The sequence below is a fragment of the Acipenser ruthenus genome, chromosome 25 (genome assembly GCF_902713425.1).
Source record: "Acipenser ruthenus chromosome 25, fAciRut3.2 maternal haplotype, whole genome shotgun sequence".
Taxonomy (NCBI): Eukaryota; Metazoa; Chordata; class Actinopteri; order Acipenseriformes; family Acipenseridae; genus Acipenser; species Acipenser ruthenus.
The window spans coordinates 5,968,568-5,986,164 of record NC_081213.1 but is presented as its reverse complement, the minus strand read 5'-3'; the positions used below and the strand labels follow the sequence as shown (position 1 = coordinate 5,986,164).

At 41.0% G+C, this 17,597-nt stretch overlaps 1 protein-coding gene and 1 long non-coding RNA gene across 3 annotated transcripts; both read left to right on the top strand.

Moving 5' to 3' along the window:
* Positions 1-3: 3 nt before the first annotated feature.
* LOC131701582 (uncharacterized) lies at positions 4-2,417 on the top strand. Its single transcript, XR_009308896.1, has 2 exons — positions 4-713; positions 1,939-2,417. It is a non-coding gene; the product is annotated as an uncharacterized LOC131701582 (long non-coding RNA).
* A 593-nt stretch (positions 2,418-3,010) lies between these two features.
* LOC117413751 (serine/threonine-protein kinase Sgk1-like) lies at positions 3,011-16,062 on the top strand. Of its 2 annotated transcripts, none has more exons than XM_034023058.3 (13): positions 3,011-3,293; positions 7,627-7,702; positions 8,390-8,462; positions 8,602-8,645; positions 8,755-8,812; positions 10,464-10,547; positions 10,864-10,995; positions 11,388-11,500; positions 11,699-11,822; positions 12,251-12,346; positions 12,959-13,114; positions 14,009-14,098; positions 14,383-16,062. In XM_034023058.3, exons 1-13 carry the CDS (start codon positions 3,230-3,232, stop codon positions 14,548-14,550), a joined length of 1,278 nt encoding a protein of 425 aa, XP_033878949.3. In that variant the 5' UTR covers positions 3,011-3,229; the 3' UTR covers positions 14,551-16,062. The 2 variants fall into 2 exon arrangements, with proteins under 2 accessions (XP_033878949.3, XP_033878948.2); XM_034023057.3 differs by lacking the exon at positions 3,011-3,293 and adding an exon at positions 6,494-6,707.
* The last annotated feature ends 1,535 nt before the right edge of the window (positions 16,063-17,597 follow it).

Sequence of the window (17,597 nt, the reverse complement as noted above, 5' to 3'; positions counted from 1 at the left end):
AGCAAACTGAGAACTTTCTTCAACTAATTGCAGTACCAGAAACTAGGTTTTAAAATGGAAATACATGTTTGATATAATAGGTTTATCTTTCAAAACTACACATTTGACACATGATGTAAAGCAACAGGAAGTACACAACAGGGACCAAATACTGAGTTCTTTCTTACAGACAAAGCTAATAAAACTCTTTCGATTCAGCATACCTCTGCAAACCCCTCACCTCAGCTGTGTTTTAGCATACTGAAGATGTCTCAGTGCAGTAACTTTCCACCAGTTGTAATATTTCAGTGTAAATTCAAACAAATATAGTATATGCTGTACAAGGACATAATAGGGGAAGCTAAATTTATTGTAAATCATATCGTGTGACGGGCCTGTAAATTCACTGAAGAGTGATTTACAATAGCTTGAGTGCATGCGGCTAAACACAGGGACAGCAAGCCTGCGAGCCAGCCTCGATCCTGGGGAACGGTTTGTTTTCCTCTCTCCCCATGCACTTTGTGTTTCCCATATAGGGCTGCTGCTGCAGGCTGTTGTTTCCATTCTTTGCCGAGCCGAGCTGTCACATGCTCGCTATGTTTTTTGACCATAAATTCCGCTGTCTCGTTGTGTGAAGTCAGCATATTCCAAAGGAGATGTATTAAACGGATTCCTGTTGCCATTATTTTTAAGTCTGACAAAAAGGCAGTTGCTGACTAAGGTACCACCTGCGGGTATGCACAGGCTTTAAATCATTTTAACAGCAAAGTTTCAAAAAATAAGCAAATGGTTTGGTAATGCTGTATTTGAATTGGACCCTGTATAGCACTGATAATCCTTTATGAAGTCTACATTAGACTGTGTAGCTACGTGCATAATGCTTCATAATCACTTTGAAAACCAAGAAAGCATGCATAGAAATATTCATCTCAATGGTTGCTGAATATGGTCTTTTAAACTCTGTTGAAAATAAATTCTCTCCCTTCTTTCCTCTCCTCTGTCAAAATAAATTATTCAAAACATACTTAGTCCAAAAGAACATCCCTAATCTGCGGTATGTTTTAATTCACAATCTCTAAACTATATATCTCTTCTATCCTTCGTATTTTCCCAGCTTGTGTAACTATCCTTCATTCAACCAGTGATTTCACATTTTTCAGAACGACGTTTTAAATATGTCATATTTCAAAAGATGGCAGAAGGAAAGCATAAAGGTATAAATCCATCACAAAAAAATGATAATGTGATAGAGGACAACAATGTGCAGATAATATCTGATCAATGATGGGTTAGCTGAATGAAAATAAAACATTCTTCGCATTTTTTAGCATGGTAAATGTGCAGTTTTCTCATGCTTTTACTATGGTTGTGCTCTGTATTAATCATCATTTTTTATAGTTTGCCATATATTTAATATGCTTTACCAAAACCTCTCTGAGCTTTATAATGCTTACCTTTGCTGTGCCATGCTTTCACTGTACTGCGTTACACTTTGCTTTTACTGTGGGAAACTTTTTAAAGGGATGTTGACACTACTATTAGAAAAGAGGAGATTGTTAAAAAAAACCAAACATACGTTTTCATGTTGTCTTTTTGAACCCACACTTGCTGAGACCTATGAAACCTGTTTTTGAACCCTAACCTAAATTCATGTAAATCCAATTCAGCCTTACTATGGTGTGGCGTTCTTCCCATTCCTCTGCTCTGAAAGTCTGTCTGTCTCTGCAGACTGCAATGCAGGGCAAACAGATGTCATATAGGCTGCTTGTGTCAGGATGTCAGCTCAGCTCAGTGGAAAGTCGTGGATAAGGTGGGACTGTGCTCCTGTGTACAGCTCAGTCCACATCTTTCAATCAGTCTGCATTCAGCAGAGATGCTATGGGCAGTGTGCTGTGACCGTTATTTACCAGATATATATACATCCTTCAGGTTAACCCTGTGCACATGTTCTTTTATTAGGTAAAGCAACAGCATGAAGCCTCGGACGAAGCTCTTTGGACAAAGCTACACATCCGGTACAAAACCTGGATTAATGAAAAAGACAGGGGGAGGTTAGGACAGTGCCTGGCGAGTCACTGAAGAGGATAGCCCTTGACAAATGATCTGCAATTGCACTGCTGTGGGACTACAATGCAATAGCAACGGGTCTCTATATGTTCATTCCATGGTACAAAATAGCCATGGACTTGCACTGAATGGAATACCAGTGTGTATTAATTGATAGCACAGACTGTCACTGTAGTGCTGCAATCACCCCTCCATTGAGAGTCACTGCATTGCATGCAATATGAAACCCCACACAAACTGTATAACCCTATCTGAAACTTATCTTTGAAACTAGTCAGAATAATTGTACTACCATAGTACACATGTCACTGTAATCCTTATTTCTTTGTGTGAGTATGTATTTATTTCATTAATAAACTAATATTCTTTAACCACTCCCTCTGCTCAGTGGTATTTTTCCAAATTCGGGTTTCGTTGCAAGTTAAAAAGAAATAGACCTGTGTTCAGATATCACGAACCCCGAGGGGAGGGATCTCAGAATGGGACATTTGCAAAATGTACTGGACTTCTTGTGCCCTGTCTAATACACGACTGCAGTTGTAATGCAGAGTAAATAAGAATACATTTAGTCATATTGCTTCTGCTATAGCGGCAAGCCTTGACTTTAACTGCTAGTGGAATATTCCATCTTCAAGCAAATTCTTGTTCCCTTATCTCCCTTCTGACACATTAAAACTGAACACAGAATGCAATGAAACATCATCTAACTGCAAAGGTGAAAAAACGAGTAAAATGAAAACTAATTGCTCATTAAATATTTAGGCATCCAGCATTGAAGCACAAAGTTTTAGGGCGACGGTATTAGGTTCTGCCACTGCTTAGATCATTAAAATAGTTGTCTCCTGTTTGTTTTTATTCCAAGCAGTACGTGTTTTGAAAACTTTATAATAATTACCCAATCATCATCACCATAAAATCTTCCATTACCTGTGCAGTATGGGTTAAGAAATGTGCTGCGGTTTGCAGATTAATCATTTTCTAACTTTCGGAAGAAGTTTCTCAAACAGAACATTTTGCTTTGTGTTCCTTTGTAGGTATGTACCTCAGGGGAAGGGGATGAGCCTCCCACAGTGGCTGTGAATAAGTGAATAAGGAAGTGTTTGGGAAATCATTAACCAAGCTAGCAGTTAAAGGGCAAGGAGGGGGGGTTTAAAAGGCAAGGACTGGCAGAGAGTCGAATCAAATGACACGAGCAGCTCAGAGAGACGATGAAATGAAATCAAACACTGGGAGAAACTCTTTTAGAGGTAAGAGCTTTGAAAAACAGAATTGAAACTTCTTTTTGGTTGATAAGACTAGTCATTAATAGCTGTTTGAAGCTTGTCTCTGTGGAAGGGAGAGCAGCTAACTGACTGTGCTGTATGCAGGTTTGTTAATATTGACTGCAGCAAGCAACTAATCAGCTCTGGGTGTTATTTAATTGGATCGTATTTCACGTCAGGTTATGATTCCTGGGGGTTTTGAATGTGTATATAAATCTGTGTATGAAATGAAAAATGCTTTTCAGGTGCCAGCATGGTCTTGATAAAGATGGTTCCTTTTATTTTCCCTCATTCCTTCTTTTTATATTTAATTCTGACTGGTTTTCTCAGCCTCTGTAACCCTGCAGCTGTAATCTGAAGCGTTATATTTAGCCAGGGATACTTTGGGGCATTAAGGTGTACTGTGCAGTCGTCTCACTGAGAATAAATGATATTTTTATTCCTTGGCTTGTCGTGTGTGTATAATGTTACATTCCTCGGTTCTTCATGGGGGTTTTGTGTTCTGAGGAATTTGTATACTTCCTTGCAGGACAGGTTACTGAATCCTGAGCTTAGGTGTTTTATTACAGCTGCTGAACTGAAGTATCTATTGCAAACTGTTTGTAATAAAAGAGATCTGTTATGGTTTTAGAAGAATATTCAATTCTAACAAGATCTAGTGTTATGTTAGGTAGCTTTTTCTTATTCATCACTACAAAGCTGTTGTTTTTTTTAGAAACCTGCTTGCATTCAGTGAAATCCAACAGGCAGAATGACTAAGACGAATCATCCTGTTCCAAATTACAGCACGTTGCTAAGCAGCTGTTTTGGTTTAAACATTCATCCTTTTCCATGTATCATAACTGTTTCATCAACAGAGTACTGTAAGTGCTCCTGTGTTATCATTGTCCTGCCTGCTAAACGTTTTGGCTGGTTCTGCCGTGGATCATGACAAAAATAGCTTTGCATTGTGAAGCTATTACTGGCTGTGGCAAAAAGATCTGTTTTAGATATGAGGATACGATATAACAGTGACTCAGTATTCTTTTTCAACAAAGATTACCAGTGAATTCTAAATATGGACACCATTTCCTTTTGGCTAAATGAAGACTCCTGAGAAGATGATTTGGGGAAGTCACAATTAAATAGCAGAAAAAGTTGCACGTATGTCAGTAACATACTCCCTATACAACAGCTGTACATTCAAAATCAAAGCAACTGTATGACGAATAAATTAACACTATGTACAGAATAAGAATTAGGAGTGAAATGTTTATTCACAGTTAGACAGACGGATATATCCCTATAACCTCATATAACGTCTGCTAAATAATGTTAATGCCAGTGACTACTGGATACCTCCATTACAGCCCCTTTGCAGGGGATTATCCTGGTATCTGAATATTCAGCTGCACTTTTTGATTAGCTGTAAAACAGGATGGCAAGGTGAGTGCATGGGGCTCCAGACCAGGTAGAAAGGACTGTGAAATCCAGGTACACAGAGCAGGCTTCCTAGCGGTGGAGGAGTGACGCTGTTGTGTAGTTGAGAGTGAAAGAAGGATACATAGCAAATCAGACAGGTTCATTGCCCATGTGGCATTCGGGGAGTCATGAATTCCAATATCTGACCTTTCTGACAGCTTTTCCATAGAACACACTAAATAAAGACCATGCATTCTGCATTGCTATATAAAGTATGACTACTGTATGTACTGCAGCCTGTAAAGGGTTAATTGAAAGAACGATGTGAAATAAAGAAGTCATCACCTTTGCAGAAACTTAAAACTTAATAACAGGGCCGATACCGCAAACAGAAAAAACATATCTCATCGAGACATCTGCAGGGGCCGACAATAAAAGATGTCAACCACGACTATAAATGAGGTAACTTGAACATTTTCAATTTCCCCGAAGAGGTCCAGTTAAACTGAACGCAGGAAATGGGTACGAAACATCTTGAGTGACGGTAATGGAAAGCTAAGACACGCAACCTCACAGTAGGGACTAAGTAAACAAGACTGAAAACAGCAGAACGCTATATAAACAAACACAAAAAAAACAACTTTGTTGCTTTTGTCCTATCAAGTTTTTATGCGGTTATGCTTCGATGTACGTCTTTGACTTTCAGCTTCCGATCACAGGAAACTCTGATACCTTAACAGCTCTGACTTAAACACAAGGCCCAGTCCACACTACATAACCAATCTGTAGAAACGATTTAATGAATCCAGCGCAAAAGCGTCCCCCCTAAAGTACCGTTTCATGTTGGGCTTAATGCGTACACTATTAAATGATAATGTCTTGGTCACATAGAGTTTATAGTCTTAAATATTTGTAGCATCCTTTATATTCATTACATAACAAACGAGACGCTATGCCATCCTATCTGCATACATTATATCACTATCAGCATGTATTTATAATACAGTACATGTGTTGTAGTATATATAACACATATTTATTTTTCAAATGGTCTATTATTATTATTATTATTATTATTATTATTATTATTATTATTATTATTATTATTTCCTGGTAAATAGATTTTAGGAAATTCAAAACAATTTAAGACAGGATAGGTAATTCAAAAATACCCTACCGGTATGCGAAACAATTAAGTCGCATGTACGTATAAGCAACATCTTTGCTTTATGAACATATGCACCATGTAATGTATTCACGTTGCACGTGAGAAATAAAACTGCCCGTTTTTGTAAGGGTTCATGTAAGGTTTGTGGAAAATAATTACATTATTCACTTAACTAGCACTCGACTACAGCTATGGCCAAAGGTTTTACAGCACCTTGAATTTTAGGATTGAGGCATCATAAAATGTATATTAACATAATTTAGATACTGTCATGTATCATCATGTAATCAAGCAACTACACAAATATATTGCAAAAGCCTACCAGAAGCCACAGTAGTACAGTATTTCATGTTACAATTCCGAAATGCTACATTCATTCTAGGGAGATACAAAACTTTTTAGTTGTAGTGGTTCAAACTGCAGCCGTACAGATTACTAAGAGCGCTTTCCATTGATAAAAAATAAAAAAAAGAAAAGAAAGCAGACCTGAAAGTCAAGCCAGGAAGAGGCTGGTTTGAACGGAGTCCCGTGACATCACAGCACAGTTACATCTGTGATGTAACTGAGAACGCCTTCCCCATGTGACTCGTATATAAGTACTGTAATGAGATACTGGTGGCGTGTGTTGCATCAACTCTTTCTGAGTTACGCACGACAGAGCAGTTTGCAACAGGACTGAAGAAAACCAAACCTTGCGAATCTTCATTTAGAGAGGTCTGGCTCGTCGTCAACACCACTAGTTCGTTGGATTTAACAGTTCATGGCAGTTACAGACTCTACCTGCGATTTAACACAGTCCAAAATGAGGGGACTCGTAGCATTTCTCACGGGTATGCATTTATTTGCGTGTGTGCAAATTCTAGCTGGTACAAATTGCGCAATGTAAATGCAATAGCTGTTTTGTGACCTGTTTAATAATTATTCACATAGCTGAAATCGTTTCAGAAATAATTTGCATAGCCTAATTTATGATAACGGTGAAAGGAACTAACCATTGCGTGTTTGTATATATATATTATAGATGTATTTTTTATCTGTACATTAATAGAATGTCGATTGATGTTGTTTCATATCGATTTGTAGCCTGGTGCTGTAGTTTCTAGTGCTCCGGTCTAACGATTCGCGTTTTGAAGCGTGTACACCGTTTTACTGTATAAGGCTAATGATGTGTTAACCCCGCTTAACTGTATTTTGACAGGCTAACACTTAACTTACGTGTCAGTATTTGTGGTTTTAAAAACACAGCGGGTGTATAAACTATCTATGAAGTGTCATACATACAGCAAGCAATTTAAATATATTGCAGTATATGATTGAATGAAACATACGCCGCCAGTGTAGCGAGGTGCCGTAGATGTGACTGATAAACCGGCAGGCCGGCTGCTTGTGACCAAAAACGCAGCGTTCGCCTGACTGTTTATCACACCAGAGAGCCGCGTTATCCGTTCCTGTTACTAATCCTCAAGTCGTGACTTGCCTTTGACATTCGTCATTCGGGCATACCGAGTTTAACGATTAACTTAGTTAAATTTGTGTACCACTCGACATGGTAAAGGAATTACAGTATAGATGTTGCATTGTGACACTTATTTTTAAATGTATGCACTGTCATATCATGTACAGATTCCCCGGTGTATTGATACCGGCATGTATTATATTGCTGTTTCAATTGAACACTGTGAGACTGCATGCTGTACTGACGGTGTGTGCGCTGCTCGCTGACTCGGGTTCCCCCGCTTTGTGTTGCAGCATTCATCAAAGAAAGGAAAATGGGCTTGAACGACTTTATTCAGAGACTGGTATCGAGCCCGCACATGTGTCAACAGTGAGTACCTGTCTGCACCGGGATTATCTGACTGGAGCAGCGTGCTGCCGCACTGGCGAGTTTCCCACTTCTGAGCGCTGCAGCTCCGGTCTCGTACTGGTCCCGTTTTAGCATTAATGAGGGGTCAGCAGGCAGGGATCTGTGCTGCAAAAGGCTTGGCTGCAGAAATTAGCCCTCTAGTGATACATTTTTGTTAATTTACCTGTAAAAATCCTATGCTTCAGATGCTCCACAGCGGCTTTGGTCATGCGCTGTGAGTGAGAGAACAGGGCTTAGGTTCTTAAAGAATGTGTCCAGTACACAACCGGGTCTGGTCATGTAATCTGTTAATACCTGGGGACACCATAAATAGCACTGAGGTTTTAATGTGACGCTAAATCCGCATAGAAATAGTGCATTGACTGCCAGTGAGATGTAACGTCCTGAGCATCGAGGCAGGTATGATATGCTCTTAATACACATGAACAAATACAGGTTTGTTCATGTGTATTAACTATTAATAGCATATCATAAGCCGGTGCTGTGATAGAATACAGTGGTGCTGCACAAAAAGCATTCAAAGGGCGCCATCTAGTGTCGGCTGCTTTGCAATTACAAGTTGTTTTAAATAATAATTTGCTGTACAAATACTGTAAAGAATGTACATAGCTTTTAGATAATATGAAGTTTTTTTTTTATTCCTAATAGTTCTGATGTTCGAGTATTTTTGAAAATCGATGAAAACCAGAATGAGGAAGCAGAAGACCAGAGAAGTTCTCCTGTGAGTAATAATAATAATAATATTAATAATAATAATATTAATAATAATAATAATAATAATAATAATAATAATAATATCATATCATGTATGCTTATGCAGTGAGATTTAAGTCACTAATCTCTTTTCTCTCTTGTTTTAGGTATGTCTTGGTTCCCAGAGAAGCTCACTAGCTGAGGAGACCCAGTAAGTATTATTAAGCCTTTCTATTCTGTCCTCCTTTTTCATATAAACTGTTTTAATTCACTGAGCCTAATAAAGTGAAACTAACCAGCGTGCATCGCTTGGTTTTCAGAGTTAAGCCATCTGACTTTGACTACCTTAAAGTAATTGGAAAAGGCAGCTTTGGAAAGGTCAGTATTAATCCTTTATCTTTTTATTATCACGTACAGGGATTGGACTTTTCAAACTTCATTCATTTAACTAATCTGGCAATTTAGATAGCGATGGGCAAAGTCGTTGTATTTTCTTCCTGCTGACATTTCCGTTGACCTACAGTAACTATCGAATGTAAACACTCACAGAAGATCTCACGTTTTGCATATAAACAAAGTATCTCAGGTTTAAATATAGGCAAATGCAACCTGTCCACCTTGACAATGCAAAGGTAAGTGACTGATACCAAAGCTGAGTGTTACCTTTAATACTGAGAATATTTTGTCAGTGTTTCAGTATAAAAAAACACCAGTTATGCGCTATATCATGATTTCATTAATAACATTCTACTGCTGCAAGCAATAGCATCATCATGTCTATTTTGAATCAAGGTGTGGCATAGGGGTTAACAGGTTTGGGAGGAAGCCTGTGTCCCTACAGCTGAAACTAACTGAGAATGTAAAGTAGATGGGCTGTCGGCATTCTTTCCTCTAAATACTATAGTAAACACACACCAATGAGGTGGTATTACTGATCTGATATAAAGTTACATTTCAGTGTAAGATTAAACATTATTGTGGGAAGCTGCAACTTTACAACCTCCTCACTGCACAGATGATGAATCACGTCATACGTTTTCCAGAGCGTTGGGCTCGCATGAAAAGGGTTCCTATTGTTGCTGTTTGGAGTGCAGTGCGGTCCAGCGTTCTCAGTGCTCAGTCTGATCTCCAGTGTTCTCAGTGCTCAGTCTCATCCCCAGTGTCCTCAGTGCTCAGTGCTCAGTCTGCTCCCCTGTGTTCTCAGTGCTCAGTCTCATCCCCAGTGTTCTCAGTGCTCAGTCTGATCCCCAGCGTTCTCAGTGCTCAGTCTGATCCCCAGCGTTCTCAGTGCTCAGTCTGATCTCCAGTGTTCTCAGTGCTCAGTGCTCAGTCTGATCCCCAGTGTTCTCAGTGCTCAGTCTCATCCCCAGTGTTCTCAGTGCTCAGTCTCATCCCCAGTGTTCTCAGTGCTCAGTGCTCAGTGCTCAGTCTGCTCCCCAGTGTTCTCAGTGCTCAGTCTGCTCCCCAGTGTTCTCAGTGCTCAGTCTGCTCCCCAGTGTTCTCAGTGCTCAGTCTCATTCTCAGTGCTCAGTCTGCTCCCCAGTGTTCTCAGTGCTCAGTCTCATTCTCAGTGCTCAGTCTGCTCCCCAGTGTGCTCAGTGCTCAGTCTCATCCCCAGTGTTCTCAGTGCTCAGTGCTCAGTCTCATCCCCAGTGTTCTCAGTGCTCAGTGCTCAGTCTCATCCCCAGTGTTCTCAGTGCTCAGTCTCATCCCCAGTGTTCTCAGTGCTCAGTGCTCAGTCTCTTCCCCAGTGTTCTCAGTGCTCAGTCTCATCCCCAGTGTTCTCAGTGCTCAGTCTGATCCCCAGTGTTCTCAGTGCTCAGTGCTCAATCTCTTCCCCAGTGTTCTCAGTGCTCAGTCTCATCCCCAATGTTCTCAGTGCTCAGTCTCATCCCCAGTGTTCTCAGTGCTCAGTCTCATCCCCAGTGTTCTCAGTGCTCAGTCTCATCCCCAGTGTTCTCAGTGCTCAGTCTCATCCCCAGTGTTCTCAGTGCTCAGTCTGATTTGCCCTGTTGGTTCTGCTTCGCAGGTTCTGCTGGTCAGGCACAAGGAGAACTCAAAGTACTACGCGGTGAAGGTCCTGCAGAAGACAATGATCCTGAAAAAGAAAGAGGTGAGTGTGCTAGGCAGAGGCAGAGCCAAACCCCTCCGAGGTCTTAGAGTGCCATGTTGCAGGGCACATGTGTATATTTGCAATACATTGTGCCTTATAAGAACAGATACAAAAGAGCTGTCTTTCTTACTGCCGTGTAAGACCCATTTTAAATAAAAAATAACAGTTTGAAAAAACGTTATTTTAATAGAGTTTTAAACAGTTCCCCTATGTGAGCATTGCTGTGAATAGACGGGACACCCTTTTGTATGTGGCTTTATCACATATGCTTTTTCAGGGGCACTGCTAATGTGCGGGTTTGTGTTTCTCTGTCCAGCAAAAGCACATCATGGCCGAGCGGAGCGTCCTGCTCAAGAACCTGAAGCACCCCTTCCTGGTGGGGCTGCATTTCTCCTTCCAGACCACAGACAAGCTGTACTTCGTGCTGGACTACGTGAACGGAGGAGAGGTAGGTGCAGCACCACTCTGCATTGCAACCTGCCACACTTCCACATGCCCGGTGATCGTAGCCAACAAGCAAGACGCATTAACTGGACTTAATGATGGGTTCAGCTACCGTTAGCATTTGAATGAACACTGAAGGGCTAAGTGATATATTGGAAGTGTTTCAGACTGTTGGAAGGTTGTTTTAAGATTCAGGAATGCAAGCTTTTGGTGAAAAAAGAAAGCCATGTGCTCTATAATATACATTTTTTTTCAAACTACTGTACGTTATAGAAACGTACCTTGACAGCATGAAGAAACCAGGAATGCAGGTGGCAGCCTCTTTTAGTTGCTACTGTGCTGGTGTTGCGAGGCCTGTGGTTTTAAAATGTGCTCTTCCTCCCTGCCCGCTCCCAGCTCTTCTACCACCTGCAGCGGGATAGAGTGTTCCTGGAGCCCCGGGCCCGATTCTACGCAGCCGAGATCGCCAGCGCCTTGGGCTACCTGCATTCCCTGCACATCGTCTACAGGTAAACCTGCACAAAATCCACCCTGCCAGCGTCATAATAATAATGTGATCGTGAAACTGTTCTAGACTCTAAATAGAAAGCTGAGTAAATAGTTGCAAACAAATTAGATCCAACTGAGATAGATACTAGCCGATTGATTCTCTGTTCTCTCTATTGCGGTAGCAGTGAATGACAGTGGTGGGGCATTCTCTTTTTCAGAGATCTCAAGCCAGAAAACATCCTGCTGGACTCTCAAGGCCACATCGTGCTGACCGACTTTGGGCTGTGCAAAGAGGGGGTCGACCCCAACAGCACCACGTCCACGTTCTGTGGGACCCCCGAGGTGAGACAACCAGGCAGGGGAGTCTAATAATGGGGTTCACTGTTTAAAATAATAGCTGCAAAGCCATACGAATTCCAATGGTTTCGCTGTTTTTGTGTTCATTGTCAATCTGTGGAAGTTTTGTAAAGTTGTCTTCATAACTAGAAAATGAATTACATACCATATTATGTTAGAAGTTTTATTTATTTATTACACTGAGCAAATATCTTTTCCAGGTTCTGTTTCTTGACCTTTGTAATTGGTGAATGTGGTTCTAGAAGCTCAGTGTATAGAGTCTTGACTGTGGTTCTAGAAGCTCTGTGTATAGAATCTTTCCTGTGGTTCTAGAAGCTCTGTATATAGAGTCTGGGTTTGTCCTGTAGAAGGTTGGGTACTCAAGCATGAACACTAATAGCAGTTTTCTTTTGCTTCCTCCTCCTCCTCCACAGTATCTAGCCCCTGAAGTACTGCAGAAGCAAGCCTACGACCGGACAGTGGACTGGTGGTGCTTGGGCTCAGTGCTTTACGAGATGATGTATGGACTAGTAAGTGGCTTTTTATGAAGCTATATATTAGACCCTTGTTAAAGTTCTATAGCTCCAACCCTCCCCTATCAGTCACCAGCCACCCTATTACGCTTATTCATGAAATTATATGAACAACTTATAGCTAAGTGCTCTAGGGTGTATATAATACCCAATTGATCTTGTGTTTCTTCCCCTTTGTTACATTACTTTCTGATTACACTACTTTATTTCCCTATAAGTGGCCACATCCTGTATACAGTGAATTCAAAAACAGCAAACGGCTCATTATCCAAGGAAAATCGGGATCCAACAGGATACTAGAAATACTTCATGAAGGAGAAAAGTAATTGATAAACTGAAAACTCACTATGTTAATAATTCGCTACGACTTTTCGGCTTCCCCTTTCTTCAGATAGCATGGCAGGAATGCCTACAGTAGGTAGACTGATGTTCCTAGCTGTTTATGCCATGCAATCTGAAGAAGGCAGAAGCTGAAACATTGTAGCTAGTTATTAAAACGGTGAGTTTTCAGTTTCTCAATGGAACTGGTGTTAATGTAGCGAGCGCGTGTACTGTGTAGGTATATCTATGTGTGTGTGTAACTGACCGGCCTCTGTGTTCTCCCTCCAGCCTCCCTTCTACAGCCGGAACACAGCGGAGATGTACAATAACATCCTGCACAAGGCTCTGGTGCTCAAACCCAACGTGTCCAACGCCGGGTGCCAGCTGCTCCAGGGGCTGCTGCAGAAGGACCGCAAACACAGGCTGGGGGCCAAGGACGACTTCGTAAGTACTGCTTCCACCGAAGAAGAGCGCGCTGGCAGATACTAAGAGAAACGTTGTCATTTCAATAGCAAGCATTCAGTGACCGCTAGTCAGTGTTTTATAGTTCTGGAGGAAGTACAACACACGTCCAAGCTGCCCCAGATAGACTCTCCAAGCTTCAATATGAGCCGTAAGATTTGGGGGCTAGGATCTGGTCAACTCAAGCCCTAGAAGGTGGTATTCCATTGTATTGAGTTGGCTCTTGTTTTTGGGTATACTGTTTTGTGAGCTGAGACACAGCTAGATATGTACGGCGTCTTTGTAAAAGTTTACTGTGGCAAATCTTCTCATCCATAACCATTAAAACACCAAATATTGCTACATTTAGAAAGACTAGAAGAAAGTCAAATTCAGCGACAACTAGTCTTCCAATGTCCCGAAGTAACGCACAATAAAAGCATTGTAAATCGCAGCTTGGTATAGCATTGGAAAATAAAACTTTTAACTATGGGGCAGCAGTGTGGAGTAGTGGTTAGGGCTCTGGACTCTTGACCGGAGGGTCGTGGGTTCAATCCCCAATGGGGGGACACTGCTGCTGTACCCTTGAACAAGGTACTTTACCTAGATTGCTCCAGTAAAAACCCAACTGTATAAATGGGTAATTGTATGTAAAAAAAATAATGTGATATCTTGTAACAATTGTAAGTCGCCCTGGATAAGGGCATCTGCTAAGAAATATATAATAATAATAATAACTATAATACTGCAGCATTATGTGAGAGATTCCTATAGAGTGAGGAATGTAAGGTTGGGACAGGCCTGTTACAGTTGACGTAACTAAACTGAATCCAGGTCTTGCTGAAATGTGCATGCTTGACGGATTCATTCAAATGTTCCATTTTCTTTTCTTTGCAGCTGGAACTCAAGTCTCACGCCTTCTTTTCCCCGATAAACTGGGATGACCTCACAGCAAAGAAAATCATCCCTCCTTTTGTCCCCTCCTTGGTGAGTTCTGCCCTCTATGTCAATTGAAATTAAATTCATTAGGAACTGCAGGGCCAACAGCAGAGAGCAAATGCTGACACTGGAAGTTGTTCAAACTATTTTCTAATTCAAGCAGTGATTAATACACTGATTCTGTTTTAGCTGCCCAGAGCTAATGCATTTAAAGTTATGGATATTTACAAAGCAGAAGTAGTGCAATAATATGATACTGTAATTATACATATCTGTACATTGGAAGTAGTGGGAGGGGCTGTCTGATGTTCTGGTTTGCTGTTGGTTTGCAGGCAGGCCCCGTTGATCTCCAGTACTTTGACACCGAGTTCACCCAGCTACCCATCACCAACTCCCTGCAGAACTCGGACAGCGTCCTGGTGACCAGCAGTGTCAGAGAGGCGGCCGGAGCCTTCCCCGGCTTCTCCTACGGGCCACCCGCTGACAACGCCTTCCTGTAGGCTCGAAGTGAGCCTCTCTCTCGCCAGCCGACCTCCCTCCCTCACCGCACAAGAGCACTGACCACTGAACCCTAAGGGATGGTCGCGTGCATCCCAAACCAAAAGCACCGCTCCCGATCTGTGCAAGACGAAGGGTGAAACCTGCTGTCGGGACAACGTGGAGGGGCACGCTGCAAACAAGATCAGCTGAGAATCTACTAAAATAGGTTAGCAGGCGTTGTTTAGCCTGTATACCCTTCGGATATGTGAGTGTGCAGCGTGGTTACTGGTGCTGCCAGCGTCTCGTTAAAAAAAGCAGACATTTAAACCACCCAGCATCTTAGCTGCTTTTGGCCCCTGGAGGACAAATGATAGGAATGCCATCTCCCCCTGTCTTAGGGGTCGAAAGATGAGGGCATTAGCTATTGGGAGTAGTGGGGGTTATTTATGTAGATTTATATCTGTTAGAGCAATCATTTATATATAAAGATATATTTTTATACAATGTACTGTATCTCACATTTTGACTGACCGAAGTATTTCTGTATGGTGCACTGATCCCTTAGTGTCTAGAGGGGGTTGTGAACTATGATCCTAGCTCTATAGTATAGTACCCCTCCTTTTCTTCATAGGAACTTGTGTAACCAATACACTACATGTTTTAAAGGTATAGTCTGCATTGCTTGCATTTTACTGTAGGCTATGGGACACACCAGTTGTTTGGGACATATCGTAAACTAATTGCACAGAAACGGTACATGCTGGTTTGCTTTGTAGAGGCAAGATACATTATAATCACAAGGTTGATAACTAGGCTGTCACCTATCATTAATAGATATTGTGACCAGCTTTATCAATCGAGTGGTTTTAACTTTGGAGGAGGTCATTGATACAGGGGTCAGATCTGAGGGTCTTCATCATTCTCAGTAAAGCACAGTGGAGAAAATAACCTGAGCAGAGAGCTCGAAAAAATATCACATTTCTGAATAGGAAAGTTGTGGTATCTGTCCAGCAAGTGGCGACATAGGCCTTTTTAAAAAAATACAATACAACCAGGCTATGGCACTCTGCAAGTCCTGAATGGAATATTACATTCTGCATGGGCTGTATTGTTTACAGCTCAGCATTTATGACAAATGGTGGTCTTGACTAAAGAAGCTTGGAAGACAGTGATATAAATAGCAGGATTCAGTGATCATACTGTCCATCCATGTACCTTCCACCAGCACTTAGTTACAGACACAGTCCACTGCCTGATACTGTATAACACTATTTATTTATTGACTTGGATTTTCAAGCAGATGGGATTGACTCCAATCTGATTTTACATGAAGATCGCTTACTCTTGCTGTGGGGAATTCATGTAGAATTTATCAGGATACCCAACTGCAAGTGTTTTGAGATGGGTTGATTGAGTCATTGTATTTATATAGTTATGCATCATGTAAATATGAAAGATATATAATGTATGACGACGATCTCTTTTGTAAAAGATGTTAAAATCATGTGAAATGAAAAAGGTTCAGACCTGTTGATTGGTTTGATTTTCTTACTGTATGTTTTTTTTTTTTTTTTCTGGGGTCTGCATCACCGTTGGTTTTCGTTTTCCCTGCCACCTCCATGCATTCTTATCTTCTATAAAGAATGCTGCTTGACATTGCAGTCGCTGTCTATAGTTCATTGCAGACTAAGGGCCTGATTCAATTAACTTGACGACCTAAACAGAAAAATGATTGACACATACGATTTTAATCTTGGTGCATTATTCCACAACATTGCCAGCAATGGCAACCCTATGGATTTGGAACAATGCACAGTAGTCCTGATACATAAGCACATTACCTGCTGGTGATATGGTACCATGGTAGTGCAATACATTACCCCAAATCCAGATATTACAGTGATTTTAACGTGGACTATTCTACCTAGCCTCTTCCAGCCTCTATCTTGGGCTGTACATTTTAATTGAATAGTTCCTTCTGAAGAACTGCAGCCATAAACCCAGGCACTCTGGAACAAAATCCACAATAAACCCAGGCATTCTAGAACAAAATCCACACCAGCACTGAAGACCAGAATAGAACCACTGAGTTCCCAAATAAACCCCCTGTATACTTCCTATTTGTTTACTCTCTGCCTGTTTACCCAAATTATACATTATATTAACCAGGCAGTAGTCATTTTTTTATTGTAGATATAACCAACGCTTATTTCATTTCATTAACCTAAACTGGCCCCAACCCTGAATATAATCAATACTAATCACTCACTAAATCGTATTAATTACTGCCTGGTTAATATATACCGAATGTAACTGTTTTACTATAGAATCGGAAGATATATTTCCCCATTTTTAGGGGCATACATACATTCCATCTTAAACCCATAGATGTAGGGCTAGTATTTAGCCTCAGTAATTCATGGCTTTTGAATTCTGGCAATTGGTTAAAATGTATAAATATTTAAGACCTGAGCCTAGCCTTCAGGGTGGGTAAAGTCCAGCATACAAGTGGGAAGACGTGAAACGGAACGGTTCTGTAAACCCAGAAGGATGGAAATGTGCTTGTTATTGAAGCGTGCCCACTGTACCTGCTGAGACCGTTGCACAGCAATGCTGTCGTGCTGCGATCCCTCTGTGGGTACACGCTGACAAGAAGAAGAGCTTCACTGTTTTTACCTGAACTGAAACAACACGGTGCAGATCTCTTAAACTCTCCACAAGAGCAGCAGTGACCAGCATTCGTCATTTTCCACGGCAAAGCTTCCACTAGATATTGCAACAAGCGATACAGCTCAGGTGTGCTGTCATTTCTTCCATATGTGGAAGACCTTAACTGTTCATGTATATTTATTTACATTTGTTGTAAGCATAAGGTATTGTACTTTGAAACTCGTGGTTAGAGAAAGCCACAACTAGCAAAAAAATAAATAAATATTAAATCAGGATTAAAATGTTCTGTATCAAAACTAATAATAATAAATAATTACGACGGATTTCTGTGTGCGGGGTCATTTTTATCAACTCCTCTGGTTTTGTGTGCCAGTGGATGGACAAGACTTCACGTTTT

Excerpts from the sequence above, each read along its gene's own strand:
- LOC117413751 (XM_034023057.3), top strand. The coding sequence starts at position 6,638 with ATGGCAGTTACAGACTCTACCTGCGATTTAACACAGTCCAAAATGAGG. Across the intron at positions 10,996-11,387 it reads ACTACGTGAACGGAGGAGAG|CTCTTCTACCACCTGCAGCG; the intron begins GTAGGTGCAGCA and ends GCCCGCTCCCAG. Across the intron at positions 12,347-12,958 it reads ACGAGATGATGTATGGACTA|CCTCCCTTCTACAGCCGGAA; the intron begins GTAAGTGGCTTT and ends TTCTCCCTCCAG.